Genomic DNA, 15,283 nt, shown 5'->3' on the forward strand with positions numbered 1-15,283 from the left:
AGCGACTGCAGATAAGGTGAAACAAAGCTTCTCGTGGTGCTGAGCTGCTAGTTAACTGCACTTCATCTGATGCACGGGGACGAGACGTAAATTGGGAAAAAAGTTTGTAATCTTTAGAGTAGTGAAAGGAAGGGTGGGGGGGAAAGGGGCTGGGGGATTTGTTTGGGTTTTTCCAGCCTGAGGTTGAACTTTAGTACCACTCGTGGCTCTGATACCAAGTTTTTTTGTCTCTACTACTATAGCGGGATTAATGAGCACGCACAGGTAGCTGGCAGCAGCTGCTGCTCTCCGTGCCTTCTGTCATTTGTGTCTTATTTCCTCGAGCAGGTAATTCAGACTTATGCTAGTGCAGATGGGGAAGCATCCATGTCAGTACGACTGCTCTAAAAAAGCTACAGCAGGGAGATAATTAAATATTAATTATATAGATAACCAGGAATTACTGTCATGTATATTTGAATATAAAATAACTATTAATCATATATTCCAGATTTTGATCCATGCAATAATAAAAGCTCTGTCCACCACTGGCAAAGCAATGGCTTTGATATTCTACATAAACAGGATATAGAGACCACGAAGAAGTGCAAACTGTCAGACTGGATGAAAGCCCAAATGAATAATTCATTTTCAGATGCATTAGGCTGTAGCACAGATGCAACTGAAGAGGAAGATTATGTTGTTTATGATGGGGATGTAGGAATAAGCTGTAAATACAACAATAATTCAGATAATTTGTATGCCTGTAGTTGTACAAAAGCTATTTCTGGTGTTTTAAAATTTGCCTGTTTTGAAGACAAAAAAAACATAAAAGTAGCAGCCAATTATGAAACTCCTCTACACCCTGAAGAAGTCTCCAGTCATCACAGAGGCACCAGAGGAACAACTGGAGTTCCAGTTGAAATGCCTGGAAGTGAAGCTCCCTTCAAGAAGGAATTAGCTGTTGGTAGCTCCAGTAAACCAGGTAACAAAGAACACATAACTACCTCCAGGATGTCCAATGTCCTCCTGCGTCATTTTTCTAGGGGAGAATTACTAAGCACATGCCACTTGATTGAATGTGAGACAATGCCAGAGGTGTCCTGTACTGAAAGTATCGATGACACCGGGAGCAAACCTGAGCCTTCAGAACACAGCAAAGACCTTTTAGGGCATGAACAAGGGGCCACGAGTTCTGAGGAGCATCCCTTACAGAAGCATAAGGAAATAAAGACTTATGACAAAAATGGAAACGCATTAAATGAAAACAGACCTGTTTCAAAGAAACCTATTTTTTCTTCTTGTCAATGTGGGCACAGACAAGAATATTCACAATTGATCAATGAGACTGGAGATGCACACACCTTTCAAAACATGAAAGATGAGAGAGTCCTGTTCAAGAGAACAGTTTCACCTTGTGAGCTAAAATATGGCCAAGAGCAAGCTCACTATTGCCTTCCTGACTTCTCTGAAGTTGCTTCAGAAATTAAAGTACCAAAAAAACTTGACAATATTACAGTTCCTTCAACTGAGAGAGCAAAACCCTTTCCCATTTTGCTAAGTAAATCAGCAACGGTGAACAACAGTTTGGAAAATAAGAATTACTTCAATTCTGCTGAAGTAGAGACTCAAGAAGAAAGTAGTATTTCAGAACTGCTGCAACAGCTACAGGTAATTAGGATGCTTGGGGAAATTCTTCATACTGGGTAAGAGTGCTTTATTGTAAGATATTCTGTATCCCATAAAATCTAACATGACTAGCTCTAGAGGCACTCTGCAGGTATCAGTGAGTATCACTTGACTCAAAAACTGCTTTCACAAATAAAGTTCTGTGGGACTGACTTGATACAGAACTCATTACCAATTATTTAACTAAGTATTGTTTAATACTCCAGTATTTAACACTGGAGCATTGTTAGTGATGATAAAGCATCCTATCAAATCATTAGGAAATCCACTATAAATTGTTATTTCTAGTGTTAAATTTAAATGTTTACATTTACAAAAAGAATTTCAAATACATTTTTAAGAACAACATTCTATTTTTATATTGTGCCCATGCTAAGACATCTTTGCCTTTTTTCACATCTAACACTCTTCAACTACTGAGACAAGTATTTATTTACAAGCCAATTCTTTCTAAAGGATTTTTTCAACAACATTTCTCTTACTTATTTTAAAGCTTGTTAGTAATTAGATAACCACTGCTCAATTGCATGCACTGACATGGAGCTCACTCACTGAGCTTTACAGATTCTTAATTCCATTCCTAGATTTACTTCTTAGGAAATTGCTTGAGACACAAGAAGTTTTAATAGTTTTCCCTATTATTTCCTGGCTGCAAATGAGATGCTGACACAGCATGCTGACATCCAGAATCATATTGACCATCTGAGATTTAATCCTAAGGTAAATCTCTCAAAATACTTTTTTTTTTTTAAAGTCATTCTTCTTTACCTCTAGGACTATGACTATCCCCTAAAACTATTTTGTCACCTTCATATTGTATTTCCCATTTATACAAATCCTCTATATTTTCACAACACAGAGCAGAAGTATTTTAAGTATTTATACAATGAGACACTTTACACAACTATCAACTCAGAAACTGGTGTTGTTATAACATTTCATTAATATTTGTATTTTGAGTTACAGGTTTTTTGCCAAAGTCCATAAGTGTTCTATACATTGTATCTATAATGAAAGTTCTCATTTTAACAGATACTTCCTCAGCCAGACTTTGCAAATACCAGCATTGCCATTTCCTCAGGACTCACTGGGACACCACCTGATGTCTTCACATACCATGCTCCTGTCCCTGTACAACCTACACATGGTTTGCTTAAAGCAAGTAAATAAAATTACAGTAACTATGCAAATGACTATTTAATGCAATTTGATCACACTTTTGGACCAAAATTGCAATTGATCAACCTTACCTTGGTATTCCATAGGACTGCAGCCTGGAACAACAGCATCAGCACTACCAGCAGCTAGGACAGTAGAAGCACAGTGTCTAAATCCTGATTCACTGCCACAGCTAACAGTAGGAGAAAAGATGTCTCAAATACTAAAGGATCAGACAGAGCAACTGACTAAGAAAGTAAGAGCTCTGTTTCAATGTATACTCAAATTCCTTACTCACTGGCATATTTGTTTAAATTTAATACAAATCTAATATTTTGTCTTGAAGGTGGAAGACTTCTCTAAGCATATGATCCAGGAAACAATCTTTTTACAAGACAAATATCTGGTAAATTATTTATGTATTTTGAGCTATGTGAAATGCACTTGAAATGGCTGTAGACTTACAATTTTCTGGCAAGATTCTTGATGTTTACCTCAAATGGATGTTTACTCTTCTCAATTCAGACTGAAGGTATGAGATTAGGATGAAAAAATGAAGGTGTTCAGTAGGTGGACGAATTCTTAAATCTTTTAAGGATTCCAACTTAAAACTATTAATAAAATGCCTGGAGTTGTCATGTAAGTTAGGAATTTTGACATGTAGGGCATCAGTTCAGAAATAACTTTTATTATTTTACTTGGACATAGTAGAGTAGAGCAGCACAGAATATTAGGTGAATATACAATTGTCCAGGTTTGGAGGACAGGTGTCTGCTAAGAAAGGCAGGAGCCCCTGTTTGAAATTGAGAATATAAACCCCCTCCCTCCAAATTATTACAATTTTTAAATTAAGGGGCTCTCAAGCAAAGATACGGAAAATAGGAATAACAGTTCTTTACTAGGAAAATTAAGATAGAAATACAGTATTATAGAGAACAAACCCAAAACACTCACAGAGTCAGAATACCTGACACCCCATCAGTCAGGGTGTTGGTAGCAGTCCCATTAAATGGTGGCTGCATCCTCCTGCAGTGACAAATGTGGTTCAGTTGAAGCAGTGGTCCTGTAGAAGGGTGCAGTTTTCTTCTGAAGGTCCAGTGATGATGTGGAAAGGTCCAGTTTTCCTCTGGAATTCAGTGGAGAAAAGGCTGCCCTGATTTTCCAAATCTCAGTTTTTATCTAGGTAGGAAAGGCTTGGCTTGTGCCCCTGGGTGAAGCATCTCCCAATGGAATGATGTAATTTTATCAGTCGTAGGTGAGATTCATTGGCCCATTAGCAGACAATATTTTCCTGGAGGAGGGATGGGTTGTGGAAAAGATAAAGTACACTGCCCCACCTGGTTTAACAGATGGCCTGTTAGCAGACAATATGTCCCACGGAGATAAGGGTCGCTGCCCCACCTGGTTTCAGCACATGGTGATAGAATACATACTTTTGGTTGCATCCTGTATTGCAACCTAAGACAACAATATGCAGTCCTGTTTCAGTTCAGAGGACTACCAAAATTCTTAACAGCACTGCAAATAACATCTGGCTTACATAGCAAGACATAGTGATAACTACTTATGCTAAGTTATCATGACATTTTGTATTGAATTATTTCTTATTGATGAAGGCATTAAATCAACTGAAAAGATACCTTGATGCCTTGGAAAGAAATTATTTAAAAGCTAGAGAAGAGCACCACAACTTACACCTGCAGAACTACAAGGACAAGCCTATCAACCTTGGAGAGTTTGATCCTGAGAGGTTAGAAGAGAAGTGCTAAGTAGTACATCAGTATCTTTTCTTTGACTGTCTTTGACTTAATTTATCCATTTGAGTTTTCCTGAAGTGAAAATATTATCTTAATGTGGTAAACTAAAAGTTGTTTGGCTGAAATTCACCTTGGGCTTTATATATCCTACTTGGAAATGGGATTTCTATTTCATTATTTCAAATATTTGAAAGGGACTCTGTCAACTCCATACATTTTATTTTTTTCCTATGGGAAATGTACTGCGATGTCCACTATGGTTATCATGGTAAGAAATAAAAGATCAGTTGAGAGAGTTTTAAGTAACTGTGGATTGTGATTGGATTTAGAAGGGTGGAAGGAGGAATATTCAGACTTGGCATGCTGCTTGAAGACATTCAAGAACAAATTGATGGCAGCAAAGGCAGCCTGTCATCGTTACTGACTTCCTATGAATCTGGCCAGTCTTTCTATGAGGTAACTGACTTTTATTAAAGACTACAATTACTCTGTTTTATTGATGCAAGTCTTGAGAACCTAAGTGCTGTTGTGTGATTTATGTTCTCCTCTAGTAAGAGCATGATGCTTTTAGATAGCATGTTATTCAAAAGAAAATATTTTTAATATTAACTTTATAATATGCAATAAACTGTAACAGAAACCTAATTATAAAAGCACAGCTATACTGAATGTTCTTAGTTTCCGTTTCAAAAGCATTTATTTCACAGTAAAAAAATATGAGTAGCTAACTTAGCTTCTGCAAAGCTAAGGAGAATTAATCACTATCATTTTGTGGGAGGAAAGATTACTTTGTCCAAGATTACTTTGTCCAAGATCTTAATCTGCAGAATTACTAGCAGACCCAACAGTATTGTGCTAGAGAAAATTGAGTTTGCTCCTAAGAATGGTAATATTTTCTCCCAGATCATAAAAACATATACACACTCCCCCCCCAACCCCCCCCAAAAAAAAAAAAAATCTTACTGCTTTCTACAAATCTACAGGTAAGTCTCAGCAAATGCTTTCATATTCAATGTTTTAGGTAACTTGGGCTTCAGAGAAAAATGGTCAGAGAACCTGAGGAGAGTCATTGGTGGGAGTCATTCCTTGCAATGCAAGGCCCTGGTACACCTATGTCTATGCTTTGTTACTTTGTACAGAGCTCAGCAGTTTCAAGCACTGCTGATCTTCCACAAAGAAGAGGTACTGAAACTCCAATTCTTCACAAGAATCATGAAGGAGAAAGAAGTCAGACAATTAATGCAATCCCACCAACAAATCAACTTTCTTTAGAAGGCAAAAAGTGCAATCTTTGTCTTCACATGTAAGTGAAAACTTAGAAACAGCTGTTCAAGTTTTTATAAAAACATACATAAAATTAATTGCTGAGTAAGACAATTAAGATGACTGAAATCTCTGAAAAGCAACACAAATATTTCCAGAATACGGAATTCTGTAACTACATACCCAAGAATTCTTCCTAGCCTGGTCTTCCTATCTTTCTCAGTCTGAAAGTATTTCCTGAAGCTAAAACACCACCATCACTTTCACCTAGGAGTTAAATGGTACTTCTGTATAAAATTCATGACAGCCACACAAGTTCAGGATGTGAATAACTAGTCAGAGTACAGTGCCAGTAAAAGATAATTTGGCAATATTCATGTGGTATTTTTAATTAAACAAGAAAAGGGAGGGATGCAAATCCTTACATAATTAACAATCAAAACCTTGTGAAAACTCAATACCATAGCCACCCTCCTGGGAAGCATTTTATAGGTATTAAACATCTTAATGAGATTAGAAAAATAAAATAAATGGTCTCCCATTAACCAATCTAAGGTTAAAAAAAGAGAACTTAACTAAGTTCCAGTAAAGAAGCAGATCTTCTGGGAAAAAACCAGTCATATTAACCTAATTGTCAGATTATTTTACAGGGTAGGTGTTAATAGTTGTCTAGTAAAACTCACCTAGCTTCCAGTTTTTACTCTGCATTGAAAGTATGTTAGTTCAATCTTCTGGTCATTATGCTCAAGAATGGACAGAAAACTTTCCAAATAAACTTGGAGATACTGTACACCCAAAGTTAAAAATACTTATCAAATAACTCAAACAAGAAACCTTGTTTTCTCTCAGAAGGTACATCTCAAATATTCCTCTAATTTTCTAAAGGCATTAAAGCCTAAATAACAGCTCAAAGTTACTAAGAAACCAAATCATATTTAATGTATGTTGTATCAAAACACTATCAGTGGGAACAGATGGATGTATCTAAGATTTCATACTACTTTACCATTCCAATTATCAAGATCTCTAATTTTAAGCATTTTTAACAGCTGTGGAAAGTTAAGGTGTTTTCGTCAGAATGTGTCCTTTAACTAAAGGTTTCATTATTTTTCAACTGGTTAATTATTAATTTAAACTCCTGCTTACCACCTTTTCATGTAACTGATACAAGTAAAGTTCTTTCTGTGAATAAATCTGATTTCTTCTCAATTAAGAAGTAACCATTAGTATAAGATGTTTATAAGTCTCATCATAGAAATATTATGATACAATTAAAATATTTTGTTTTTATGCTCAAAGAAATACAAACATCCAGGAAGAAAAAATGGGAACATCTCCAGTCTTCCTACAGAGAAAACCAACTGATTTATCAGATACCAACCTGAGTAAGTCATGAGGGCATATAAAGGTCAGAACTGTGCTTAAACCTGCTAGGGAATCCTGCGAAGAAATACATTCCTTTTATGTCTCAACATGAAAATTGCCATTTTAACAGATGTTATTGCTTAGCATAGCACAAAACAGTAAGAATAAAAAGGAAACTAAAAAACACCAGGTTAAATTCACTGTGGAACTCTCAGTGACAGACCAAGAGGCAACAGACAGGTTGCAATGCAATTTTCAGTAAGATATGAATGGAAGATGTTCAGTTTGGTCAAACATTGACACTTGTGGCATCTCCATTCTCAGAGATACTCAGAACTCAACTGGACAGGGTTCTAAGCAGCTTCATCTAAGTGGGGCTGCTTTGAGGGGACAGAATCAGATGACCTCCAGAAGTCCTGTCCAACCTGAATTACTCTATAAATCTTACTCAGCTTTCCAGATAAGTTTCCAAATATTGCCACTGCTAACATTTTCAAGAGCATGACAGTGATGTGCACACAATGCTTTCATGTTGCTTTTTCTTCTGATGTGCATTTATTTCACATTCTAGAAGATGATTCCAAACTTGGCAACCGAGACACTTCATATCAGTACTTCCACTTTCAGTTTTTGGATTCAACTTCGTTATTCTGCGTAAAAACAATTTTACCTTTCCACTGCAGAATTTTCTGAAGCTTTTGGTAATCAGCAACTAAAGGAGAATAGCATAAGCTGTCCTACATTCAGTTTTAAGTCTGATTATACAGGTTTTCTTACCTTTTGTCTATCAGTTGTCCTTGACCTTTTTGTGATATCCTTTTAATTTAATATAATACAGTGGGATTATTGCTTGTACTTGTTGGTGCAATAGTTAAAGCAGTGCCATACTAGAGCTGCTCAAGTTGTCATCCCATTCCTATTCTGCTGCACTGTTTCCATAACACTATGGACAGGGAGATGGAGAACTTAATTTAAAAAAAACCAAAACAACAATTTCTGGTCTGAAAATAAGCACCACCAGAATAATACATTCAAAGCTTGCAGACAGGGCTGAAAGCTAATCTTGAATTCAATTCCCCACTCTCCTGGGGTTGAAAAGATTTTCCTCAAATTACAGTAGCATTAATGGCAGCAAAAGGCTCTGAAATTATGATGCTGAAAGCCAAATAATTACCTGAGTACATTAGTCCAAGCTTCTCATATTTCAGACCCTTTTAACTTTTTTTTTTTTTTTTTTAATTTTAGGCAGTGATTCAGAAGACTCCTCAGCCTGTTATAATGATTCACAAAGCAAGGACCTTGTCAGCTGTGACACCCTAAGTTACAAATCATTAAATATGAGATTATGTGGAGAGAGAAAAGGTATAGTGATTACAAAAATACGAACATCTACAAGGACACACTGCTTATAGTTTTGTTTTTCTAAACCACACTTCTCTGTTTTCCAGCACTTAGATGCAGATGCCCCAGGGGAAGCAGAGATCAAGTAAAACTCAGGAATTACAAAGAGTCTGTTCAGTCTTGTCCCCTATGCAGAAAAAACAGCTCTGGTTCATCCTGTATGTATGATGTGTAATTAACAAACACAGACTAGCTTTTTAAGGGGCACTGTACGTACCAGGCCACATTTAATTTAGTATAAGCAATCATTAGCCCTGTAAATCCAACTTTTACACACCTGGTGAAGTTTAATCTTCATGCATGACAGATTTAACTTTCCCTGGTTCTTTATGAGAGGAATCCCTTCCATATTTATTTACAGTAGGAATATCTCATTTTGCAGAGCCACATAGAAGGATATGCCAACTTTTATAGTGCCAGCCATTACCTAACATAGTATAAACAAGAAGCAAAGAAAATTCCAGCTCTACCCTCATATTGTGTGACATGCAGCAAAGTCATGGAGAGCCTAATTTAAAAAAACAAATGTTTATCATCTGAACAGATATCTTTTAAAGTCACTTAGATTCTCTCTCTCTAGCATAAGAAAAAATTGCTTAAAGAAAAATATAAACTTTCATCTAGAAGAAAGTATAAATTGGCTATTTGTCTCTAGCAATCCTGTGAAACTACAAATCAAAGTAGTATTCGTGTAATTATTAGGATTATGACACTGATTATTCTACATTCCCCACTGCAGTCTTTCACTGTATGAATATGAATCTGCATTTCATTTGCCAACTAAACTCAAGAGCAAACACAAAAAAAGGTTAATCTATCCTCATTTATAAAAAAATAGCATATTCAAGTTTAATTCAGCAGCAATAGTTACTTCGTGTCTGATTTATGCTAAAGAGAAAGCAAATGTTAAAATACACAGAAAATTACCCTTTATTTTGTTTTAAACATGGCCTCAACGACTGCAGCTTATTCACACAAGAGAATCTCCACTCAAAAGGCTCAAAAAACTGAACAGCCAGGTGAAGTTATAACCAGACTTCATGAAAGGTAAGGTGTAGCGATAACTAGTAGTACAACATAAAACCCCATTGTTAAAGATTCAGCATGGAAAAATCCACCAGGTATCAAAAAATATCCTTCCTGATTATCTGTCACAGTGCATGTTGTATATTAAAATTTCAATCTTCAGTGAAATTAAAACATTTACTCTAAGAACATGTGTAAACAATTCTTAGATTAGTTCTTTACTATTAATTTAATGAAGAGTAAAAATGTAACTTCTTTAGCCAACACAGTCATGAAAAAAAAATGCACTTTAAGAGGATTCCCATTCAAAGATTCAAAAGCAGGCCTGTATTATTAGGATGCAGCTCTGTTTGCTACCAACTATTTCTCTATAAGCATCAATCCTACTTTTAAGTGTTGTTAACATTAAATTACACCATGAGACAGAAATAAAATGGATTCCTAACAGTAGCACAGACTAGACTGAAATGCAAAGAAGCTTTGTGACAGATTTTTGACAGCTTTACTCAATAGCAGTGAATTGCCTGGAAGTACAGCAGCTGCACTTGAGAATCAATGGCATAGAACACTGTGAGAGAAATTTACAGCAGCAGCAGAGTGCTGCTATTATGAGAAATTTCCTTACCCTGCACCCTAGAACATTTTCTGTCTCATTGCAGTGCAGATAGAACACAAATAATGATGGACTGTGCTTTGCAATTCAATGGAAAATTCTACTCACTGTAAAATTAACTTGCAACCAAGTGCTATCAAGCTGTATGTATATGATTCATAGTTCTTTTTGTTACTTAAATTGTATTTTATTCTATGTATCTTATTCTTAGGAAATCCTTTGAGGCTGCCAAAACCTGCTGTTCAAGCAAATATGATAAAATAATCCTTTCACATCAATGCATACCGAGCAAAAAATTTACCCAAAGAAAATCTGCAATCAACATCAGAGACAGAAATGCCAATGATTCCTATGCAAATGTAAGACTCTGGAGTGAAAATTAAAAGTCACACAACTTTCTTGAAAGGATTACCTCCCTAGATCATGGCACTGTAGAACATCCCATTCTTAGGAAGCTGATTACTGCAACCTAAGCACGTGTAGTCCATTTGAGGGTAAGACAAGAGGCAGTTCAAACTCCAAGTATTTTGGCTTAAAAATTAGTATATATCTTCATACATGTATGTACAGCCTTATTGTGCAACTTAGTCCCTGCATAAATTATGAAATAGACCAAAAATTAGCATTGGATCTTATCTCTAGAGTTGCGTTTCATATACTGAAACAAAGCCTAGCTAGACAAACCACTATCAAAACCTCAAGAAAGCCTTCTCAGTACCAAAAACATGGACCACACTGGAGCTGATATCTTAGAAAGGTATAAATGTCCCTCGGTTCAAATGAATACAGTCAGAGAGAAGTAATTAACAGATACTTCCAACTTGAATCCTACAGCAGTTCATGACGAGTCAATTTTTACTTCTCACCATGTATTCAGAGTGAAAATCATGGACAAAACCTTAGACATCACCTTTTTCCAGTACTTATGCATATATTTGCCTTCACTGTTAATAAAGGTACATTTTATTATTTCCAACAGATTTTAAATTCTACTCTGGATCATGCCATAGAGACAGCAAACAGTTTGAAGAAAGCTACAGAGCGAATGGTACAAGCAGTTTCAGAAGACCTAGCTAAAGTTAAAAGAAAAGACTTTTAATTACTTAGTTTTCAAATGCTGTATTGTTCTGCTGATTCATGCTGAAGTGTTAGTATCCCTGCAAAAATAAAATTATAAAAACAAACATGAAAAAGTCAGCTAGCTAACTTCATCAGCTGGTCTGCACCTACTGGTATGAAACCATACTAGAGCATACATAGATATTCCACATTTACACTCAGTCTTAGAACTGTAAAACAAATTATTAAGTCTACTCAAAATCTTTAGCAGGTTTGCTAATCCCCATTACTCTGTACAGATACCTTCCCTAAGTATTCACTTACGACAGCTTAATAAGAATTGGCTCAAACAAGCAAAATTAACTTTCTGACTTGGATTTCCCCCACTCCTAAGTGTGAAAAAAAAAACAACTCAGTCATTACTACGTATCATTTCTTCCCACACTGTAACAGCAGCTGCTTAATCACACCAAGAGAAAACAGCCTCTGTATCTGAGACATCTAGGAGCAAACATCATGTTAACATACAAAGCCATAGTCAACATTTGGAATTATTTTAGAGTGCCCTACATTGAGAGTTGTTTAAGAAACATCTTCATATGTTGCAATGACTGAATTACACCATTTATTGTCTATGTACATGTAACAATTAAATTGGTTCCTTCAATGTGATGTCCTTAATTTGTCAGATATATCTGGCTTTGACATTTTAGCTGATAGTAAGTTGGAAAATTTTAAAATACTATAGAAATTTAGTGAGCCAAGAAAAGTCATCTATTATTTTCCTACTAACATCCATTTACCTGCGGTGATTAACGGCAAGCTGTTAACAGCCTTGTTTTATCAGAGATGCTACTCATTGAAGCCAAAGTACATAAGGACTGATGAAAACCAAATTAGAAATGCCAGTGGATTCCTTAAAAAGGACAGTCATTTCCAGGCAAACCTGAGCGATTTCACCATTGGTGGATACAGAAATAATTCAGACTCTCTTCATACAAGCAGTGATTGCTAAACTCACTGCCATGTGCCACTTACTCACTAGCTTGAGTCAATGGCTTTTTTCTTCCACCCTTCACAATCAACAATACCATTAACTCTTCCTCCTTAACCTCTTACTGTATATCGTACAACTTCATTTACCTCCACTTATTATCCCAGATTTTGCTTTATTTAGTTTAATGTTTGGAATGTCCCCATTATTTGCAAATTAACTCAATAAATGAAGGAATTGCTGCAGCTTCCTATATACAATAAAAATAAAAAAAATATTCACCTCTTTCACAGAAATCTCTTCACATCACAAGAACAGCTTGTTCTAAACCTTTTGTTTATCCTGGATCCCTGCACCTGCTGTCCTGTGCCTGACAGCAGCTGCCTAAGAGAGATCAGACTGAACAGGTCAGTCACATAGTGACATTTCCTCAGAACATTCTCTGGCAAATGGAAAGCCCAGAATCCTTCCAAATCAGCAGTAACATTTATACTTATTAGCTCTATAAATAATTTTGTTGAGGATTTTTTCCCCCATATAACAATTTAGAGCATGTCATTACTGCCTGACATCTCTGATTCTAAAGGTCCTTTTGTTCTGATTTTACAGTTGCAGGTTTCATGTATTACTTCACACACTGAATAGGAAGATAACCCTTCAGTCTGAACACTGTCAGGATTTTTGAGGCTTCCATCACACACTCCACAATCATCTTTTTTCCTCTTGATCAAGGATCCTAGTCTAGCCATTCTTGACATGAAGACTATTCCATACCTTTAATTTTCCTTAGTAATTTCTGAATCTTGTCTAGATTTCCAGATTCAATTTAAAATCAATTGCTGGGCCTACATGTAGCATTAGGTAAGTATTTTAATATGCATAACATGAAAATAGGAACTTTCAAAATTATAATATACCTTGTACATGTACTCTGAAATACTAGGTTTTTGTTTATCCTGACAGAATTCTTTCACATTCTTGATAATATGATTATTGATCTAGAAAAACGTAGCAGAGAAGATCCTCAGGGAAAACAACCCAAATATCTTTAATATTAAACTTCCACTTCATAAACTGTTTTGAGTTATGTATTGGTGCCAGATTTCCTATCATAAAGCATCCTTATTATTCCACCTTTACAGTAACATTTGTTTTTGCTTTGCCTGATGGAAAAAGTGGATAAGGGACGAAAAAAAAAAAAAAATACTAAGACACTAAGACTTTTGAGTTATCAACTGTAAGGGTGAGCTGGTGATAGCCTGAAGCAGAGACATGGAAAAAGACAACTCCTGAATTACAAGAAGTAATCCAGAATTGTGAGCTGGTATTTTTTCAACTCTATTCAATTTAAAAAATATCAACACAATGGATTTTATATAGTACTGAAATCAATTATTTCAGTCCTTAAGTGTAACACTAATATCAGCTATTTTCTTCTGTACTTAACTATTTTCCAGCTTTAGGAATAGGGAAAAAAATTGCACCTACATATAGCTGTTACAACAAATTTGGATTCTTTTTGCCAAAGGTGTAAGAAGCACGTATCATTTTAGTATAATTTTTCAGCACCAAGTGTGCATCTTTAGTAAGAAAATACTGAACATAGCATTTCTTCGATAAGTACTTTTACTCTGGATTTCTACTGTGTTAGATTTATAAACAAGAATTCACAAAAACAACACATATTTCTGCTGCACTTTTCAAGATTGTGATGTATTTGATGAACGAGTTGATTTAAGAGTGTTGTTCTGTAGTCCAACTGAAAAAAAGTCAGTGTAGATTAAATTCCAAACTCATTTTGGTGCATTTGAAAGCTACAGCCACTTATTCTCATCATGCCTCATGTTCTGCAACATTTTAGAATCATTATGTCATGTTCTCCCCTTTCATTCCTCTCTGATGTAAGGGGAGAACTTGACCTTTTTCCACCTTCTAATTAACTCTGAATGAACTCATCTAAAAAAATGTTCTCTTAAAGTACTGGTTAACCTGAGAGCAAAAATAAATGGAAAAAAACCAAAATCACAGAACAAAAAATAAATACTCATCATTGAAAAAAGTGTCAACAAAAGGCCATGAATAATCTATTCTTTCTCATTATAACATTTCTCTTGTGTTCTACATAAAACAAACTAATATTTCAAGGCACATAAATATGACATCCCTTTAAAAGTTCAGTAATTTTAATTAAGTAATTTTTGAAGAGAAATCTAAACAGTACCAGTACTACAGAATCCATACAATTTGATTTTTTTATTCCCTTCAATGCAAATTTAAGTATTTCTTAGTATGTTACAAAACTTTTAAAAAGTAAATTCTCTTTAGTACATCAGGTTTTGTCATTTTGTTTGCTTTGTGCTTTTCTTTTCTAAATTACCAAACCCTTTGAAAGACTGAGCTGCTTCCCTTTTTGTCCTCTACTTTCCCCTTCCATCTACTTCCTCAGAGACATGCTTAATTTTGGAATTTCTGTACCACAGGCAATTCAATTCTGAAACAGACAGAGTATTTAGACAATCATAAAGAATTTGCTAAGAAATTAACTTTTTAAAAAAAACTTCAGTAATAATCTCTCATATACTTAAATATAAAGTGTACTTCAGTGCACAGTTGACAGCATTTCTCAAAAGTTATTTACTGTGATTTGAACAGCTCAATAATTCAGTGATTATCTACCTTACCCAGAACCATCTAAAAAGCCTTTAGATTTTTCACAATTACACATACTTAAAGAATTTTCAGCGAGTTATTTTTACAGAAAACATTACACTTTAAGACACTGAACTTACATGAAACATTTTTACCATAAACCTGTATTTACAAATTTTCTCTTGAAGTCCTTACTCAAGTGCCTAAACCCTTTCTTAAGTCAGTCATTTTTAGAAAGAAATTCTATTATAGAAAGCTTTCACAGTTCTCAAAGACAATTCCAGTTTATATATCATTACAATAATTTTTAGCATAATTAGTTAGGAACAA

At 35.2% G+C, this 15,283-nt stretch overlaps 1 protein-coding gene across 1 annotated transcript; it reads left to right on the forward strand.

The window, feature by feature from the left end:
- Positions 1 to 352: 352 nt before the first annotated feature.
- On the forward strand, positions 353 to 13,518 carry AKNAD1 (AKNA domain containing 1). Its single transcript, XM_056497813.1, has 15 exons — positions 353 to 368; positions 491 to 1,650; positions 2,329 to 2,388; positions 2,701 to 2,830; positions 2,934 to 3,082; positions 3,173 to 3,232; positions 4,443 to 4,576; positions 4,913 to 5,039; positions 5,723 to 5,886; positions 7,146 to 7,231; positions 8,457 to 8,573; positions 8,660 to 8,770; positions 9,578 to 9,659; positions 10,463 to 10,610; positions 11,231 to 13,518. Exons 1-15 carry the CDS (start codon positions 353 to 355, stop codon positions 11,348 to 11,350), a joined length of 2,664 nt encoding a protein of 887 aa, XP_056353788.1. The 3' UTR covers positions 11,351 to 13,518.
- Positions 13,519 to 15,283: the final 1,765 nt, after the last annotated feature.

This window comes from Oenanthe melanoleuca, chromosome 8 (assembly GCF_029582105.1).
Source record: "Oenanthe melanoleuca isolate GR-GAL-2019-014 chromosome 8, OMel1.0, whole genome shotgun sequence".
NCBI classification, from domain to species: domain Eukaryota; kingdom Metazoa; phylum Chordata; class Aves; order Passeriformes; family Muscicapidae; genus Oenanthe; species Oenanthe melanoleuca.

Coding starts and splice junctions, on each gene's coding strand:
- AKNAD1 (XM_056497813.1), top strand. Junction 2,389..2,700: donor ATCTGAGATTTAATCCTAAG/GTAAATCTCTCA, acceptor TCATTTTAACAG/ATACTTCCTCAGCCAGACTT. Junction 7,232..8,456: donor TTTATCAGATACCAACCTGA/GTAAGTCATGAG, acceptor TTTTAATTTTAG/GCAGTGATTCAGAAGACTCC.